Source organism: Tetranychus urticae, chromosome 1 (assembly GCF_039701765.1).
Source record: "Tetranychus urticae isolate SD_2017Ah chromosome 1, NJAU_TeUrti_SD_1.0, whole genome shotgun sequence".
Classification (NCBI taxonomy): Eukaryota; Metazoa; Arthropoda; class Arachnida; order Trombidiformes; family Tetranychidae; genus Tetranychus; species Tetranychus urticae.
Window position 1 is genome coordinate 11,272,338 of NC_142958.1, and position 20,017 is coordinate 11,292,354.

A 20,017-nucleotide genomic window follows, 5' to 3' on the forward strand; every position below is an offset into this window, starting at 1 on the left:
TTCTGAATTTATTTGATTCGCTTATATTGACCATGATCATTGCTATTATATCAATATTTACCCAGAATTGAACATGATCATGTTGGTGATGATATCATGAAAATCTTTCCTCTTTTCCTCTTCTTCTTCTTCATCTTCTTATTTTCAATTAAAGGGAAAACTGTACAACAAGCAATCCTTTTGTCTTTTCCCTCTCATTGTCTTTACCTTCTTACCTGAGACTCTTGACTCGAAAACTTTTACTCAGTCTAACCAAAAGTCTCTTCATTATCAGCCTCATCTTATAACAATCATTGGCACTCAAACAAATTGAACAGAAAACTAATTCATCTTAACCTGATCAACGTCAATTATGGACAGAAACTCAATTCCCAAGGTTCGCCATGAACAAACTCATTATTTCTCTTCTAAACACGAAAAGTTCATCTTTACATTACAATCTTATAATTACTGATATTCAAGTCTTGGAGTAGTTGCAATGAGAGGCACTAGATGGCGTCACATGCAGATTTTTTCAGACAAAATCTCAAAATTTTAATCGTTTTAATCATTTATCAAAAGACGATTTTCAAGCAATTTATGATAATTTTAATCGACAATTTAATGACTTGATCACACTGTTTTAAGACGTCTCAAGTCTTTGCCTTTGTAATGTGATTGAAAATTGAGAAGTAAATGTTTTCTGGTTCGAAATGGTTTCTGTGTGTTTATTGATTTATTGTTTTTTATTGACGTTAATGGGCATTTTACTAATTTTTGGTTTCCACAATTTGTTTGCTTGTCAGATGCCGCCAATATAAGTGAACCTATCAAGGTGAGACGAGCATTTGGCAAGACTGACCGATGGCCGGCCGAAGGCGATGACAATTTTCAACTTCTCTGTCTAATTAGCTCCAATCCTGAGCCTCGAGTAAAATGGTTTAGAGAGGATATTGGACCACCCATGGACTGGTTTCGAGTAAAGTATAACTTGGATTCAAGGCCAAACCATCATGTGTCCATACTCACTGTATATAATGTGACTCGAAGTGATGCCGGGTTGTACACTTGCTCAGCACACAATTCATTGAACAACATTGCCTCCGTCCAATCAATTGTTGTCTTGGTTGAATATGCTCCAAGCATAAGACGAGCACATCGTAAAGTGGCTGCCGATTTAAACAGTGACTCTGTAAGGTTAACCTGTCAGGCCGAAGGTTATCCAATGGTAAACTTTAACTGGTCCATTGGAGGGGAAAATTCATTAAAGTACAAGATAACCAATGAAACTGTTGAGACCAGGTTGACCCCTGTCAATGCCAGTCAACACTTTAATTCAACTTCAAACACAATCTTGTTTCAAAGTAACCTTATCATTAACAATGTAGTTGCGACTGATTTTGGTTCTTATCGATGCACTGCCTTCAACTATTTAGGTCAAGATATTTTGGATATTCAACTTGTTCGTAAAAGTAAGTGTCAAACCTTTGGTCAGAAAGGCTTTTCAATAAAAAGTTGAACAAATGTTTAACCTTTTGAAACTCGTCAAGTTCAATTAAGGTTGAGTTTTGTGTTTGATGCGAAACAGTTTCGCGACATTAAACACATTAGAGTTACAATGGTTGAAACGCAAATATTAACAATGAACCAACGAAAAGCAAAGCGTACCAAATTACAAAATTAACAGTGAAAAGTTGCCAATTAACTTGCAATTTGAATAAACTTTACGGTTAACGGCAAAGAGAGTTTCGAGTAAAGAGAATTGACAATTGAACCTTTTCTTTTCACATTATTCATGTTGTTGCCGCTTTGACTGCGCAAAAGGCTTCATTGACCGCCTCAAGTCAAAATGCTTTAGGTAATTGGTGCGATAAAATTGAAAGCCAGAGTTTTCAAATGAAAAATTGTTTCTTTTCTTCTTTTCAAGTTCATACTTTGACCAATTAATGCAACTTTAATCTCGAGTCAATTTAAATTTTATGGAAAAAAATCATTTCTTTTCCTTCATTCATCATTATTATGATTTATAGCCAATAACCAAAGTTGATTAGTTTTGATTAACATTTGAGTCAATTTGATTTACAGCAAGAGCTGAGTTGAAAATGATTTACGAGGCTGAGAATGAAAAGTCGATTCTAATTGAGATTCTTAAACAGCAACAAAAAATGAACATTTTTTTATTGAAATTCAGTGTTTGCAAAACAGACCAACAGTCGATTGTAACTGATAGCGATAAGTTTTGGTTAATTTATTTTAATGAGTATAATGTGATAACAAGTTGAATGATATGTTAGGGAAAGTTAAGCAAATAAAAGTTACCCTTAAAGTTGGTGTTTGATTGAAATAAACAAACAGAAAGTGCAAGCTAAATAGACGCTTTAAATGGTTCAATAGTGTATATTATTTTGTCTGGTGTGACTGTAAAAAAATAGAATGCAATGATTATGAAAAGAAGGCAAAGAAAAGGAGAAAGAGTCAGTGTAATGGTCACTGAGAGGAAAAGGTTCGCATGTTAAATTAAACTGTGGTCAGTTTGTTTTAACTTGCCAAAACGTCAAAAATGAGAAGATGAAGATGTCAAAGTTTCTCTGTTCGCTTCAAGGGTGTTCAGTTACAGGGCACAACTTGGAAGGTTTGAGGCTTGGATAGAGCTTTTCTTTCGTTCCAACAGAGTTTTGTCAAACAGTTGGTGGGTTCCGCTCTCCTTCATCTTCTCCTTCTTCTTCTTCTTCTTCTCTCTTCTCAATTTCAATTGATGCTTTTTTATGACCAACCATGGTAAACAACGCATAAACCTTTTCCTTTTTTGTTCTCCTTTTTTTCGCTTCTTAACAATCTTAAGGTAATAAATTAACTACATATCATTATTTAAAGCAATACTCAACTTTTTTAGCTTCAACTTTAAGCAGAAGAAGAAGAAGAGAAGATTTTCTCTGCGCAAAATAGATAATGTCTTTATATGGATTAAGATTGGGCACAGCGTAGACCACCCTGTCTCTACGGCCTGCAGCTATGTTTGTAGTATAAACGGTTTTCTTGCTTTTCTCATTCAATTGAGACATTTTTACATTGAGTTAAGCAGGACATTGGTCACTTAACGCCAACCAAACCTCTTTTCCTCTTCTTCTTCAACCCTTCTTAAGGTGGCTCTTTGGGTTCAACCTTTTTCAACATTTACATGGATCAATCAGTTTTAATCATTTCCATCGTGAAACACCGTTACATGTCAAAGGATTTTTTTCACATTTTCGTTTCGTTCTTTGTCAGCAAAAAGCAAATGAAAATTGTTGGTGAAAATGAAGCAAAATATTGAATGGTAAATTATATGTTGCTTAAATTGTTGGATTGCTTTCACTGTGCACAATTTGTAATAATGATACTCTTATTTGCTATTAAATCTGACCAACTTCGTGATTGCATGATAATCAGAAACAAGTAAATATTATATTATCATGTTTACTGCTCAAAGTATCATTGGTAAAGTTGATTGAAATTTTGCTTCATTTTTGTCTGCTTTTCCTTTGCTAATCAATACGATTTCATGTTTTTATTGATACATTTTTTTTCATTTTCTGTAAACTTGCAATTATTAAAGCATGAAAAGGCAAATGAATATCAATGAAATGACAGTTGGAAATGATTAAAATTGTAAATATAGTAATTTGATATTAAATTGTTGAATCGCTTTTATTATCAATATCATTTAATTTAGATTCAATTGTACAAATTAAAAGGATGAAACATGAACCTTTCAACATATCGTGACTTCATCTTAACATTTCAATCTCAAAATGAACAACAAAAGGGCGAAAAATCTCAATCTTCGTAGTTTCGTTGGCCAATCAAGGGAACATTTTTTTACTTTTACCTGAAGTATCAAGTCAGTTTAGTCATGATTTGGACTGAAGCTTTCATTTATCTCATTTGTTCAATCATTTGTTAACAATAAGCCAAAGTCTTGCCGTTCATCATTCGTTGTTACACAAATAAACAACTTTTGTTGACATAAATCAAGTTGATTAGATAATTAAATCACGATAAATCACTGAAACTTGTTTAGCTCTTGAAAGTCAACTTTAAACTTTTGTCAACTTTGGCTATTTAATCGAATTATTGTTTCGAATCGAACTCAGATTTGTAAATTGAACAACAAATTCGCGTTTGTGTTTGTCTTAATCGTAAATGAATTTGGACTTTTCTCGATTTCTTCTTTTTAATTGTTCTTTTTCTTATTCTGTTTTTGCCATTCCCAGGTATTCCTGAAGCGCCAACCAATTTGACTTTAGTCAATGTAACTGACAATAGCATTACTTTATCTTGGATTCCGAGTTTCGATGGCGGTCATGAGCAGTCATTTCGAATTCGATATAAAATTATTAAAAGCGATTATTTTTCCTCGTTATTACCGTCGACTGGTTCAAGTTCATCAACAAACTCAATTCGTTCGAATGAAGTCAAATCAAATTCCGAGTATTTCTATGGTTATCCGACAAATGGGTCAACAGTGTTTACTTTAACGGCACTTGAACCAGCGAGTGAATACATCATTACAATTTCTAGTCGCAACAAGTTGGGTGAAAGTTTAATTTCCCGTGAATTCATTCGAACTCGAACATTGTCAGTTCCAATTGTGATTGATCGTGACAACTTGGACAACAGTGTCGGTGGAATGGCCACTGTCGGTGAAAGAAAGTCAGACATTAAACTGATCGCTGGAATGGGAACGACTTTGGTAGTAATCATTATACTGGTTGCTGGTTCAATTGGATGCTTAACCTTTTCATGGGCACTTCTAGTCTATTACAAGAGAAACTCGCCTTTCATTCAAAGGTCCGTTTCGGCCTCGAATCATGTAGTGTATTGTGTCAACAATTCAAGTCAATCATCGCCTCCCGATCAAATGGTTACAAGCAATAAGAAATGTGCTCATCAAGTACAGTCACAGCAGCAACATTCAAATGCTTATCATCATCACAACAATAGCAATCCAAATGATTCGACACTTCAAGGAATGAAATATCCTTCCGAACTGACCAATGGTCTCATAATCAGTACAATCAGTTCAGGTGGAGGATGCAATGGTGGCAATGGCAATGGAAATATGAATGTTGATTTCGTCTCCAATTGTTCCACTGAAATTCCATTCGTCATTTCGTCAAACACAGTTGGGCTCTGTAAATGTGATACGACAATACCTTTGATGGTCATTGAAGAGAAACTTCAACTTTCAGATTTAACCGATAATCAAGATAAATGTTATTCATTTACAAGTAAGTTTTCTTTCATTCTTTCACCGGGTTAATTCATTAGAATATTTAATTCGACTTTTCGTTATTTGTCTAAACGAAATAAATTGATCATTAAGATTTATAAGACTTTCAGAAGCTTCCAAATTAGTTGATTTCGTTGTAAAATAGTTGTTCAAGTTGCTTCTGATTGAAAACATTCCGGAATCAAACAAGCTTTTTGTCCACTTTGTAAGTTTCATTGAGTTTAATCAACAATTATCTAGATTAAATCTGTGCTTTTAGATTATTTTATGTGTTCATGAGAACTTTGATTAGATCAATTCAAATACAATTTGAAAAAAAATTTTAAATTCTTTACTCGTTGTACCAAAAGTCATGAGAAAATGAAATCTCAACATTTATTCAGAGCTTATTTGGTTAGTGTTTTGATGCAGCTAAGATTTTCTTTAGATTTCTTTTCATTTGAATGTTTCCCAAAAACTAAACTTTTTTTATTTCGAGGGAAAATTTTAATTTTAATTGTCGATTCTAATTGAAAATTTCAACATTTTTTCTTGTTCTTTACTCAAATTGATTTAGACAACAAAGATTATGAATCTAAATTGATGGCTTCCATTGTTGAAGGAGGACAACAACCTGATATATTGATGAATCAAATAAAGGTAAAACTGAGAAAAACTTCATTAAACTAATCAATTAAATTGTGTGATTGATAATCGAGACAAGATTGACTTTCAGTCATAATGATAGTTATCATTAAATTCAATTTGAATAGCTCGAGGGTCAAGTAAAACATTAAGACATTGATAGAGAGAAAATTATCGCAGTCATGTGATTATATATTTACGTGATTCCATTGAGTTTAGTTGAGCTTTTGAGCCTTTTTTGCACCTTAATACAACATTTAATGGATAAATTGATTGATATGAAAATGATGGCGATTCATCTGGGATTGAAGTTTCTTTGAGAAAAATTGTGATAAATGTTTTAATTTCATTTTCAGGATCAGTTCGTTGATCATGCAATCTGTTGTGATGGTGACTGTAAATTGACTGACGACTGTAATGATATTCATACATTGGCCACTTTACGACGAATACCTCGAGTTAATATTATTGACGGAGAATATTCACTGACCACAGTTCCAGAGGAAGAAACGGACGAGATTCTTTGAGGTAATTTTACATTTCATATTCATTCCATTTCGATTCCAAATTATAATATTATTTACTTTCTCATTTCCCAATTTTCCAGGTTAATCAACAAAACTTGAAAGCTATCGACAACGGAAAACGTTTCTATCGTCGAATCATTTAAATATGGAAATTAAATTAAAACCAATTTGCAATATTGATCGAGTTGCAAGTGACTTAAAATCATATCTTATCTTTTGTATCGACTGTAAATGAAAAAATAATATTCAAACAATTGCAACTATTTTTACATCTGTATTTTTGTAAATTAAAATCTCACTGAATGGAAGAGAAAAATTGAAATCTAATTTTTCTGATTCTTTTTATTGAGTAGATAAACTATTCCAAAGCACTTCGACTCCAGTCAACATGTACATATATGCGAACGATTTACATGAACGGAAAGTGTCGAATCACAATCGAATGAAAGATACACATTATCTTGAGGAAATGCAAAGAAATGTTGACAAAAAATGCATCTGATTTTATTGTAAGAAATAATCATAAATTAATCATAACCAGTATTTTCACGAGAACATGATTTAAGAAAACGGTGTAAAAATGGAGTGCATTTTCTGGTTAACTGTTGCAGATGACATAACTGTGCAAAGCAAACCAAGTTTGAACCTTGGTCATGATTTTACCAAAAACTGTTGACTTATAATTTTTCCAGCTACACAAATGAACTTCTGCCACTGCAAACTCAACTCTTAACTCGAAAGTCAAAGTTTTGCATTTACTATTTTTGTTCAATCAACTTGATGTATCGCGTTGATCAGAAAGTTTTGCACAAAAAGTCTATCTTGTAAATTAAAGTTTGATAAAATTCAAGTCATTTTCATTAGATGAGCTAATGACAGTCCGATAAAAGAAGCTTGATTCGTTTATTTATCCCATATTAGCTTTGAAGTTGCCTGAATTCTGGGTTGGACTCAAAACAGAAAAGTAACACCAATTGTTGATGAGAATATTCATAATTTTGCGATATTTAAAGAGATGAATCATTCCCATTGATCTAGCCTTGTTTCTTGACTTGACCTTCTCCAAACCAGAACAAATTCTTAGTAAAACACAAACAATCTGAAAGTGTCAGTTTCAACACTTTTGTTCAAACAAAAGTGTCCAAAAGCTTAAGACTTGCAAGTTTACCTTTCCTTTTGGTTAGCACAATGTTGAGATTAGCGGGAAAAAATATAATTAAAATTACAAGTTAAAGTTAAAGTGTTTGAAACAAGATAATAAGTGAACATAAAAATGGCTTTAATCATATTGACGGACAAACATACATGGGCAATGTACATGTTTGTTTGTTTGTTTTCATCTTAACCAGTACAGATTCGGGTCAAGTATTATTGTAACAAGCATCATTACTGTACATTTACTTTTCTACCTTTTCTCTTCTTCTTCTCTTCTTCTTCTTCCCTTACCTTTATCTTCTCCTTCGTAAGTAGAGTAAAATAATACAGGTAGCAAGAGTAATAAGGTATCGAGTCAAAAGCGGTTTCAACAGGAAAGTGTTATTTTTGGCCTCAACAAAAGTAAAAACCATTTTTACTTGCATTTAAGATAAGAAGAGAGTAAAGCCTGTCAAACCAGTAGCCGTTCAAATAAGAGTCTCACCATGATCACATAGATAAACACACAGAGGGAAATCGTTACTTTACCTTTTCGCAAGAAGAGAAGGTAAAAAGTGAAAAAGTAGTTCTTTTATTGTTCAGTGAAAAGTTAAACCAACTTTTTCTCTAACCTTTTACACTGAACCTTTTTCCTCGTCCAAAGACGATAACTTGGGAATCTTGGAATATCTTGAAAGCATTAAAATTATCAACAGTAACTTGCGATTGAACAATTGGCAAATGTCTCTTCTATTGTTGCCTTGATTATCATTAAATGGAAACAAAATCGTGATCATTTTATTAGGATTATCATTATCGTTAGTGTATAAGCGTGTCTTGCGTTTCATTTTCAAGGCACTTGTTGCTCATTGTTTGCTTATCATCTCTCTCTCTCTCTCTCTCTCTCTCTCTTCATCCTAATTAACTGTGTGGGAGGTCAAAGGATGACTACCTTTTGGCTTCTCCCTTTGTCTGTCAGAATAATTTACATTTATTTACTTGTCCATCTTGTTGACTTCATTTGACCAGAGATTCAAATCAATTTCAACTTTTCACTTTTCTCTTCATTTACTTTTCTTCCACCCTTTTCCTTGCCTCATTCCCTCACCGCTTTACCACCCTCGTTTTGTAGTTGCAGTTGTTGATGATGAAGATGTTATTGGCTCACTCTCTCTCTCTTCTTCTCTCTTCTTCTCTCCCGTTTGTGTGTTTGTTGCAATAAAGTTAAAGACCACACAAGATGAATCAATAACATTGATTGCTTTAAATTGAGCTTCTTGGCTTTACATCTTGTCCATGCAAAAGGAACCAAACATTTTCATCTCTAGACAGGTAAAGATTGGTGCCAAGTAAAGATGATAAATGATGCCTTTTCGGTGCGATAAAGTGACAGGTTAACCCTTTCAATCTCTTCTAAGGCCAAAGTTCTGAAAAGAGAAAATCTTTTTACCGTAAAAATGGTGAAATGTTACTGGTCAAGTTGAAGGGCTGTTCAAGTCTTGAACTTGAAATATTTTCAATCGATTTATGGGTTTGTTATACTTTTAATTTTTGTTCATTGTTTTCCAATAATACATAATGATAAAAATAAATAATCGTGAAAGATGATGATGAGCATGAGAAGAAGGTTAATAGCCAAGGAAAAGGGATGAAGATGGAAACAACTGAATATCCACTTGCCCAAGGGCGAATCATTTCTTTTCGTTTTTTTCTTCTTCTTCTCTTCTCTTTCTTTCCCTCTCTCTCTTCTCAAAAGACTCACCATCTTCACCAGTGCGGTCTTCATCTTCATCATCTTCATCTATTCCCGTGTGGCCTTATAAACTGAGGCGTTTGCAATCTTTCAAAATATCTTTACACAAACCAATCTTGTTGATCATCTTTTAACGTAACTTGGACAAAGTAAAAGATCTCACAGAGAGAAGCCAATGAGCGCAATCGTTTGGTACAGAGAAAAGGAAAGATCACTAAATGATAAATTGATGTGCGTGTTTGTGATGTAAACAGATTATTGGCCGATTTTGACCAATCAACTCTATTGATACTATTCATGATCCATCTATCAATCAATGAAAAAAAGGACCAAGAAAAAAGGTCAAAGTTTTTGCTCAAAATTTAAACTCCATTTTTACCTTTTCTTTGGATTAGCAAATAATGAAAATTTATTGATCCTAATGCTATTATTATAATATCGCATTAAGGTTAAGTAGAGTACAAAAGGTTCAACTGTTAATATCCATGTAAACCATCATGTAAGATCAACATTTTTCTTCTCCAAATTTTTCATTTTTTCTCACTTTTCTAGGTTAGTCGAGGTTTTTGGGTTCAGTCTATTGTTGGTGTGCTCTTGTTGAGAATGACATTTTTTTTATATAAAAACAACTTTCAGCTACTTGTATGCATATGAGGGTCAAAGAGATGAGAAAAATTGTTGAGACCAATAATCTTGAGGTCAAATCTAAGACTGAATAAACATCGGTTGAGCCTTGGTACATTGAAACGCACATTCTGTGTGTGTGAGAAACTAAATTGTTGTTTCTTGTGTTGCTCCAAGTCCATTGTGCTTCTCCCATCTTTCATCTTTTACATTAAAAAAAGGACGACATTTTAAGGAGTAAAATGATGAGATGTCCATCAAGACCACCTCGACGATTATCATCTTTATCATCTTTACTCTGCCAAAATTGTATATTTAAAGTTAATTTGATTCATGGCAAAAGCTTTTAAAGATTACATTGATATTGACAATATAATACCATTAAAATGGTAAGCCAAAATTGACATAAGTTAAAAGATTAAATCTTTTTCGGGTTAAATTGAGCCTAAAATTTTTAAAATATTTCATTTGTGAAAAAATTTTCACGTTTCAATGTCCATTTGTTTGAACAGAAACATTTGATCAACATTATTTTCCTGGTAATGATTGAAATAATCTTCAATCTATTCAGTTGACATCAGTTATTTACCATTATTGTGTTGGCCAACATACGACAACCTAATTGGAGCGATATCTTTATGACTTGATCTGGTTTAATCACAGTTTGGGTTAAGCTAAAGACGAAAATTGAATTTCTGGTAAAATAGCAATATTTTGGGTTGATGTCGCTTTATCTGGTTCAAGTGTTGTTCATTTTGGATAAAACAAAAGTCTTGAAATGATTAAATGATTGAAATTGATTTCACAGCTAAATGTTGAGAAATGAGAAAGGAAACAATCTGAACTGAAAATTTCATTGAAGAGTAAAGATGAAGATGAAGAAGAAAGGAGCGACCGGTAAAGGAATAAAATCTACGGAGAAATTTTCTCTTCTTTTGTAAATAAAACATGTCAAACTTCTTGGGCCACACAAGATGTTGAAATAAAGAAATAACTGAGGAAGTGAAGGAGAAAGAGGAAAGAAAGAGAAGAAAGAGAGAAAGAAAGAGGATAGGAATGAAGATGATGAAGACATCATCATTTGGTCCTAATCAAGACATAACCCAAAACAACTTAATTAACTTGCTCTGCAACTTTCTTTCTTTTCTCTCGCTCTTCTTTCTTTGCTCTTCTTTTTCTCTCTTCTTCTTGCCTTTCCTCTTTCGCTCTTCCCTCTCTTTATCTCTTTCTTGCTTATTTTTACCGAATTGTTAGCAAAGAAAGAGAGAGAAAGAGAGAGAGAGAGAGATTAACGGTGGCGCCACTCATAGCACTTTTACCCAAATGCAAGTTACAGCAGCTTGGTTAGTTACAATAGCCAGCCAACATGTTCTTTTATTCAGTTTATATTTACTTTTTGTTTAATTTTTTCTGTAATGTTTTGTGTAAATGAATATTTTACTTTTTAGGACTTCTTTGGTTAATGCATCAATTGCATTACGCCAAATTAAAAAGGTAAGAGTTGATTGTCAATCTTTGATAATGTTATAGTTTTTTCATTTTTGTTTTACTTTGTTTTTTCATAATTTTGTTTTCTCCCTTCTTTCTCTACTCTCTTCTTCTTTTAGGGTAGAGCTTCGGGAAACAAAGCTGCCTTGGTAATAAGAAGTAAATTTCAGAAACATCTTTATGATATTGGATGTGTAACTCAACGAAATCCAGGAACTGTTTTATTTATTGGGCTTTTAGCCCTTTTAAGTGCACTAGTTGGATTAAAATCTGCTAAAATTGAAACCAACATTGATGAGTTATTGGTTGAAGGTAAGTTAAAGTTGTTACAACTTTATCATCTATTAGTTTTTAGCTAGTTTTATTCAGCTAACCATGATATTATTTATTTACACCTTTTTTGTGTTCATCTTTTTTTTCCTTTCTTTCAATCATTGGATTTATTTTTTATACATGTTTTTAGCTGGCGGTAGACTAGAAAAAGAAATTGATTATGTCAAAGAAACATTGGGAGATGGTTTTGAAAACACGAACCAAATGTTAATTCAAACACCAAACAATGACAATCAAAACATTCTCCATCCAAGTGCCTTACTTTCACATTTAGAAGTTTTGAAAGTTGGTACTCAAGTCAGTGTGGATATGTTTTCAACGACATGGCGTTTAAAAGATATATGCTACACTTTGAGTATTCCAGCCTTTGAAGAGCAACTTATAGATGCCGCTTTGGATAAATTAATACCTTGCGCAATAATAACACCCTTGGATTGTTTCTGGGAAGGTTCTAAATTATTAGGACCCGAGATTACTATACCGTGAGTTTTATCATAACATCTCAGCTTCATCAACGCAATCTACTTCTTTCAAACTTATCAAGACAAACTCATAATTACGGCTAATCTAATGTTGATTGTTCTTCCTTTCCCAGTGTCATCAATTTGAATTTTGCGTGGACTACTTTTAATCCTCAATCTTTGATAGAGTTGGCCAAAAATCGTACCCACTCAGGTCATGGATCACATAATCGCTATCCATTTGAAACATTTGAAAATCTTATGAGCAGGGTATGATTACTTCATTGGTTTTATGCTTTTTGAACTTGAATTACTGTAACTATAATTCAATTTTTTTACACTTTGAAACATCTTTTAGGCTGGTATATCAACAGCTTACCAAGGACGTCCTTGTTTGAATCCAGCAGACGAAGAATGTCCGGAAAGTGCTCCAAATAAACATACAAACCGTGAGCCGGATGTTAGTTATGAACTGTCCGGAGGATGTTATGGTTTCGCCACCAAATGGATGCACTGGCCGGAACAACTTATTATTGGAGGAATTAAGAAAAACAAGAATGGTCGTATTGTGAAAGCCCATGCTCTTCAATCTATCATCCAATTAATGGCGGAACAAGATATGTTTGCTTACTGGCAGGATAATGCTCGTGTTCTTCATATTGATTGGACTATCGAGAAAGCTCGTCAAGTGTTGGAAGCATGGCAACGTAAATTTGTGTCTGAAGTTGATCGCTTCATCAAAGAAAACTCAATTGTTGATTACAAGATTGAAAAATTTACCAATGTGGCCTTGCTGGATATTATGAAAAATTTTTCTATTCCTAACGCAACCCATTTACTTATTGGATACTTTTTATTTTTGATATTTACCGCTATATCTCGTATTAATATCGGTAATCCAAGTTACTCATTAAGTGCTCTTGGCATTTGTGGTGTTCTTCTTATTGTGCTCTCCATTGCTTCTGGCTTAGGATTTTGCTGTCTCCTTGGCTTTACATTTAATGCATCAACAACTCAGGTAAAATTTTCTACTCTAACATTAACTTGATCCATCAAATGTACTAATTACAATGTCTCTATTTATTTTGTCCTTTTTAGATTATTCCATTTTTAGCCCTAGCATTGGGGTCAGCGCCATTATTTTTTTTGATGGACGCCTACGAAGAAAATATTTGTAAAGATACTCATTCAAAGGTAAGTTAAATTTTAAGAATTAGTTGAAATAAGATAAACTTGTTAGATTAATTAATGATTTCTGTATTTTTTTATTCTAGAATCCAATTGCGGATACACTTCAGCAAGCTGGATTTAGCATTTTACTCAATTCATTTTCCCTTTTATGTGCACTTGGCGCTGCTACCATAATTCCTATTCCTGCATTAAGATATTTTGCTGCTCAAAATGCCATTTTACTCACATTCATCACCATTTCTCTGTTGACAATTTTTCCCGCCATTATGAGCTTGGATTTACTGAGGAGAAATTTTTCGATATCATCAAAAAGCAAGAATGATTTTAGTCGGAATATTTCAACTGAAACTCCTTTGTACTACAAATTAACATTGGACTACTTCGTAGAAAATATTTATTTACCTTTATTCCATGGAAGATTTTTTAAATTTTTGGTGATGATTGTTAGCTGTGTAATTTATCTGATTTGCCTGTCAGGTGTGCCTCAAGTGAAAGACGGACTTGATCTTACCGATATTGTTCCTCGTGACACAAGTGAATATCGATTCCTCCATAACCAAAAACAATATTTTAGTGTATATAATATGCATGCTATAACTCAAGGTAATTTTGAGTATCCCACCCACCAAGCTCTTCTTATTGATTACCACAACGCATTCACTCGAGTTCCAAGAATCATTAAAAATGATGATGGTGGATTACCCGAGTTCTGGTTAACCATGTTCAGAGACTGGCTGATTGGTTTGCAGAATTCTTTTGATAAAGATTGGAAAAACGGGGCGATCAGTCAAGAAAGATGGTACGATAATGCTTCGGCAGAAGGTATCTTAGGATACAAGTTGCTCGTTCAAACTGGTAGGGTGGACAATCCTGTCGACAAAAGTCTTGTAAGTACATGTTGTTTATACTTTGAAGTTATTTACATTTCTTAGTTGCATAATATTAACTGTCTTTGTTTAATTTATTCTTTAGGTTACGAAGACGAAACTCGTTGATAGTCGAGGTATCATCAATCCTAAAGCATTTTATAATTATTTGACTGCCTGGGTCACCAATGATGCGATTGCTTATTCAGCATCCCAAGCAAATTTTCATCCAGAACCTCGTCAATGGATTCATGTAGCATCTGATTATGATTTAAAAATACCAAAATCTCAGCCTTTGACTTATGCTGAAATACCTTTTTACTTGCATGATATGAACTCAACCGAGGAAATTACCTCAACAATTCAAGAAATTAGGACAATTTGTAAAGTTTATGAGGAAAAAGGCCTGCCGAACTTCCCAACAGGACTTCCATTCAAATATTGGGAGCAGTATATTCGTTTAAGACTTTCATTAGGTGCATCTTTGATCGTCGCTTTCGCAGCGATTTTTGTTGCCTTTTGTGCTCTCTTGGTCAATTGTTGGGCCTCCTCGTTGTTAATATTTGTTCTAGCTCTGACTAGTGTCCAAATTTTTGGATTTATGGGCTTACTAAAAATCAGGCTGAGTGCTATTCCAGCCGTTATTCTTATTATTGCCGTTGGCAAAAGCATTCATATACTTATTCATATGCTCATGGTAAGCTTACTTTTCTTTTTTTCTAATTTTCGATAGATTCGTCATTGTTATAAAATGTTTCATTTAACCTGATCTTATGTTTCTTTGAAAATTCAGAGTTTCCTGACCAGTATGGGCAAAAGAGATTATCGGATCTCAGCCGCTCTTCATCACATGTTCCCATCTTTAGTTCGTAGTGAGATATCAACTTTCATACCAATTGGCATGTTAGCATTTTCTGAATTTGACTTCGTCAATAGGTAAGTTATATTTGTATTTACATTTGAAATAATATCACATATTAATCAATTGATTTTAATCTTTTTACAGAGACTTTTTTTACATTTTTTCTGGAGCGGTTGCCATCTCCAGTTGGAATGGTCTTATCTTATATCCTTTACTCTTATTTTACTTTGGTCCACCCGGCGAACTCATTCCAATTGAATATGAGAATCGAATCTCAACTCCCTCGCCTCCTTGTTCACCTCCGGCAAAGAAGCGACACCATCATAATTTAGTTTCATATTCACGACGTATTTATCCTCGTGTGCAATCCGAGATATCCTTGTCAACTATTTCAGAAGAACCACCTTCTTACAAATCATCTCACGAAATTGTTGTTCAGCCTGAGTTGGTGGTGGAAACAACAACTGTGACCAATACCGGGCCACATCAAATTCCAACTCAAACTACCTCACATTTACCTGATGATGTAAGCATTTTACTTTTAAAATATTTTGACAAATATTATTTAATACTAAATTTATTTTTTTAATTCTTCAACAGAAATCTGGTATGCATTCATCAGCCTCGTCTTCTGATCGTGAAAGTCCAGAAACTCCTCTGAGCCGAGATAGCCCTACATCTTCAAGTGATAGCGGTGCTTCATCATTGAGTAGATCAAGCTCAACAACCACAACTATTTATCCTTTATACAATCCTGGAAACTTGTATTCATATCCACCTCAAACAGTGACTACCAAAGTAACTACGACGGCCAAGTTGAAAGTTGAACTTCACGCTCCTTATCTAGATCGGGATTCCAGTTCAAGTCGCAATAAAAATAAAGATCGTAGACAAAATCGCTCTTGATAATCATTAGTTTGAATATTTTTTTAAAGCTAAATATTTAAATCTAATAAATCTAAATCTTCACCATTATCATCATTCACTGACACATGTTATCGAGCTCACATCATTCATCTCTTCATCTCTTCATCTTTTTTAATATTTGTAAATGAAAACATTGTAACTTAATTAGGATCTTTTTTAATATTGTAAATTAACAATTCAAAACATGTCTATGCATAAACTCAAATAAAAATGTATACAGCGAACATTGCGCATTCAATCTTATAAAATTGTCTCAACAAATTTTATCCATACTAATCTTAAATTCAAGTAGACAAAAATAAATTAGATTTAACCCGTAATAACCCGTTTCGAATCCACACATGTACCAAGTCATCAGCATGGATGCGAGTGCATTGTTTTCTTTGGATAATGGGTGGTGGAGGTAAAATAAACTCAGGTGTTGTTCCTTGACTTGGAAGAGGGCTCTAATGATCAAATTCAGGTCGAGTGTCTAAATTTTGGATTCCTCTGTGCAACTCTTCTTCCTCTAATTCGCCATTCACAAAACCTAGCTGCATTTGCTCTAATTGTGACTGCAAACCTCTTGTTGGTTTCAAATCTTGTAAATATTGGCATTCCTTGCTATCAGTGGAGATGGAGGTAAAATAAACTCAGGTGTTGTTCCTTGAATTTGCAGAGGGCCTCAGGAACAAATTCAGATCGAATGTCTACATTTTGGATTCTTCATGGATGCAACTCTTCATCCTCCTATTCACCATTTACAAAACCTAGCTGCATTTGGTCTAATTGTGATTGCAATCCCGCAGTGGTTTTAAATCTTGTAAATATTGGCATTCCTCGTAATCAGTGGAGGTGGAGGTAAAATAAACTCAGATTTATGTAATATAATAAAAAACCTAGTTAATTATTAATATTGACATCTTGATCACATCTTGAAACATTCCTCGGCCTCGTCTTCTGATTGAGAAAGTCCAGAAACTCCTCTGAGCCGAGATATCCCTACATCTTCAAGTGATGGTGCTTCATAGTTGAGTAGATCAAACTCAACAACCACAACTATTTATCCTTTATACAATCCTGAAAACTTGTATTCCTATCCTCCTCAAACAGATTTTGAATATCCGAAATCGACTGTGAAATCCTTTTTAATTGGCCGAAAGATGGATTGAAAAAATACATAGAGGTATGAAACGTGAAGGTTGGATTCTTCAAACATTGATGAGAAACGTCAGCCAGAGCATGGATCCTTGCAAATCCGATCCAAACTCATCCATTATTTGGAAGTTGATCGAGATCGTGATCGTGATCTTGAACGCGAGGGAGATCTAGATCGCGAACGACGAGCAGGAGAATAAGTAGGTGAACCACGACTCCTTCTTGGAGTGTAACTACGAGATCTTGATCTCGACCGACCACCACTGCCACCGTGATCCTCTCGAATCCTTATGTAAGCTACTTCACCCTGATAAATAAACAAGATAAATGATAGTAAAAAATGAATAAGATTTCAAAATCTTTCAATGCAAAATGATGAATAACTTACTTCATGAGAGCGGAAGCGAGAGTCGTCCAGTTTTTTTACCGCATATTTCATGTCCTCATATCGGAGAAACTCCACCACACCTGTACCATCTTTGTAAACGTCGGCATAACAAACATCACCGGCTTCTCTCATGTGATCTTTGAGATCTTGCCAGCTACCAGTTGGGGGGAGTCCTGAAAAAATGAAAGATTGATCAGAAACTCTAAGGTGAGCCGAAAGCACAACTTACCTGAAACAACAACTCGGTATTGTGAGCGTCTGGCAGGTGGGCCTCGAGCACGACTGGACCCAGAGCGAGAACCAGAAATGAAAGCACCGCCAGGACCTCGTTCACGGCCACGAGGAAATTCAACGCGGAGTCGGTATCCATCATAGTCGTAACCATCCCTGGAGTGGACAGCATCTTCAGCATCCCTGAAAGTAAAAAAACAGGTTGTTAACAAATAATAAAGTATTTGCGAAGAAAGTGAAACTTACCGGGAATCCTCAAATTCAACAAAAGCAAATGGAGGCCCACGACGGTTTTTCAAATCGATGAAGGTAATTTTGCCGTATTTGTAAAATAGATCCTCGATGTCTTTAGTGCGAATGTCAGGTGGCAAGTTTCCAACATATATGCGGCACTCATTATTACTCCGGTGTGACATCGTTAATTTGATTTGAGGGGTGAAACACAAAGAAAATTGACTGATTTGATAATTAAAAAGATGAGGAGAGATGAAAGAAACCTTTGAAGTATGGATGAAGATGAGAGCAAGCTCACAACCTTATACAGAGTGTCATGAAAGTTTTTTGCTCGAGGGGAGGGATAATATGCGCACAGAAAGAGCGGCTAATACAAAATAGCAGAATTGTAAACAAATAGAAATTGTTTCTACGCACATCAAGTGGGTGTTGCCACTTGCAGAAACTTTATTGTCACTCTGTAGGGAGGAAGCGGGAATCAAAGATGGCGCATTCGATTTAATCTAGGAAGTTTTCCGGTTCCTTGAGAAAAGGCGGTTTAAATGAAAGCTGCTTATCGTTTTGTTTACATTCCAGCATCACATGGATGTGGAAATTTAAGTAGATTTGCAGATTTATCTTTTAAATGCTAGACTCGTTTTCATTAGTAAACGTTCAAATATTAAATTTATGACTGATCAAATCTTCCAACAACAAAGTTTGTTATCGAGCTTTGCAAATTTTGCGAAATAAAACGCAACAAAGTTGATGAAAATTAACAAAATTAACGCGAAATACAAGCATCCACAATGAATTTGCAATCATAATATTTGAAACGAAGAACTTTAAGCTCTTTGAAAGTTTATTTACATGGTTTTGAGTCTATTCAGATTGGACAGCAAGGCGTTTAGATTGATTTTTTAGGCACTCTTTACATGGTTGACTTAGATTCAGGTTGTCAAAGTGCTTATTAATTTAAATAAAGAAAAGGACAAGAAAAAGGAAGGTCAACAAATAAATGTGATGACTTTTGGAAAACATTGCAAGGTGTGCACACATGGAATGATGTGATGGTCACTCTTTGACCTTCATTTGCTTTAAAGCTGTATAATAACCCGTTTGGAAGCCGCACATGTACCAAGACATCAGCATGGATGCGAGTGCATCATTTTCTTTGGCAAGTGGTTCAGTTAAGTTGCTAGTTAGGAATGTTGGAGGTGGAGGTAAAATAAACTCAGGTGTTGTTCCTTGACTTTGAAGAGGACTCTCAGGAATAAATTCAGGTCGAGTGTTCATATTTTGGATGCCTCTGGATAACTCTTCATCCTCTAATTCACAATTTACAAAGCCTAGCTGCATCTGTTCTAATTGTGACTGCAATCCGCGTGATGGTTTTAAATCTTGAAGATATTGGCATTCCTCGTTATCATATCCTAAATATTTAACAACACAGCAACCATATTTTTGATCGATACTAACTATTTTAGCTTCATATTCAAGCCCATCTTCTTTGAAGACAGCTACACAATTGTCACCAGGTTTCCACAAGAGCTCTTTTGAGTCATCCTTGTTCTTGCTTTTCCTCTTTTCTTTTCTAATTTCGTTAGTTTTTCCTAAATCCCCTGATTCTATCTCGGAAATTCTTTGGTCGACCAGACGAACCGTCCTATTGTATTCTTGGATCAATAATTCATCATCCCAAGCATCATCGTCATCGGCTAATAATCATAAAAAAGAGAAAGAATGTTAGATGGATGAAATAAGATGAACATAGATGAAATGAGGAATGAACTTTTGTAAAAAAATTAACCATGCTTACTTATTTTGATTGGTTCAGCCATTTTTTCACAAAAACCAAAAGGTGTCGAAGTATTTAAAGGTCAGAAATAATAAAACACACAAAAATTTGTATGGGTTTAAACAAAAAAAGTAACAATATTACTGTTCTTGATGAAAGCCGGAGCAATTAGTAAAAGGTTGAGAATTTAAATTTAAATGTTTAATAAA

General features: G+C 34.3%; 4 protein-coding genes across 4 annotated transcripts in view; 2 read left to right on the top strand and 2 right to left on the bottom strand.

The window, feature by feature from the left end:
- Positions 1-6,724, top strand: part of LOC107361414 (nephrin-like) — a 99,217-nt gene extending 92,493 nt beyond the window's left edge. The window contains exons 8-12 of the mRNA XM_015928244.3: positions 786-1,451; positions 4,233-5,249; positions 5,808-5,890; positions 6,232-6,403; positions 6,483-6,724. Of these exons, the coding sequence (XP_015783730.3) occupies positions 786-1,451; positions 4,233-5,249; positions 5,808-5,890; positions 6,232-6,402 (1,937 nt within the window). The 3' untranslated portion in view covers position 6,403; positions 6,483-6,724. The remainder of the gene's footprint in view (positions 1-785; positions 1,452-4,232; positions 5,250-5,807; positions 5,891-6,231; positions 6,404-6,482) is intronic.
- Positions 6,725-11,235: 4,511 nt separating this feature from the next.
- Positions 11,236-16,289, top strand: ptc (protein patched). Its single transcript, XM_015928036.3, has 11 exons — positions 11,236-11,407; positions 11,521-11,713; positions 11,865-12,216; positions 12,330-12,465; positions 12,554-13,213; positions 13,294-13,389; positions 13,470-14,273; positions 14,359-14,949; positions 15,046-15,188; positions 15,259-15,640; positions 15,715-16,289. The coding sequence occupies exons 1-11, from the start codon at positions 11,342-11,344 to the stop codon at positions 16,018-16,020; spliced, it is 3,729 nt and encodes a 1,242-aa protein (XP_015783522.2). The 5' UTR covers positions 11,236-11,341; the 3' UTR covers positions 16,021-16,289.
- Positions 16,290-17,150: 861 nt separating this feature from the next.
- On the bottom strand, positions 17,151-18,298 carry SF2 (splicing factor 2). The gene is made up of 4 exons (XM_015928037.3): positions 18,044-18,298; positions 17,796-17,980; positions 17,567-17,739; positions 17,151-17,485 (listed from the first exon to the last, which is right to left on the bottom strand). Exons 1-4 carry the CDS (start codon positions 18,211-18,213, stop codon positions 17,297-17,299), a joined length of 717 nt encoding a protein of 238 aa, XP_015783523.1. The 5' UTR covers positions 18,214-18,298; the 3' UTR covers positions 17,151-17,296.
- A 536-nt stretch (positions 18,299-18,834) lies between these two features.
- On the bottom strand, positions 18,835-20,017 carry LOC107361435 (survival motor neuron protein-like). The gene is made up of 2 exons (XM_015928265.3): positions 19,830-20,017; positions 18,835-19,728 (listed from the first exon to the last, which is right to left on the bottom strand). The coding sequence occupies exons 1-2, from the start codon at positions 19,849-19,851 to the stop codon at positions 19,085-19,087; spliced, it is 666 nt and encodes a 221-aa protein (XP_015783751.1). The 5' UTR covers positions 19,852-20,017; the 3' UTR covers positions 18,835-19,084.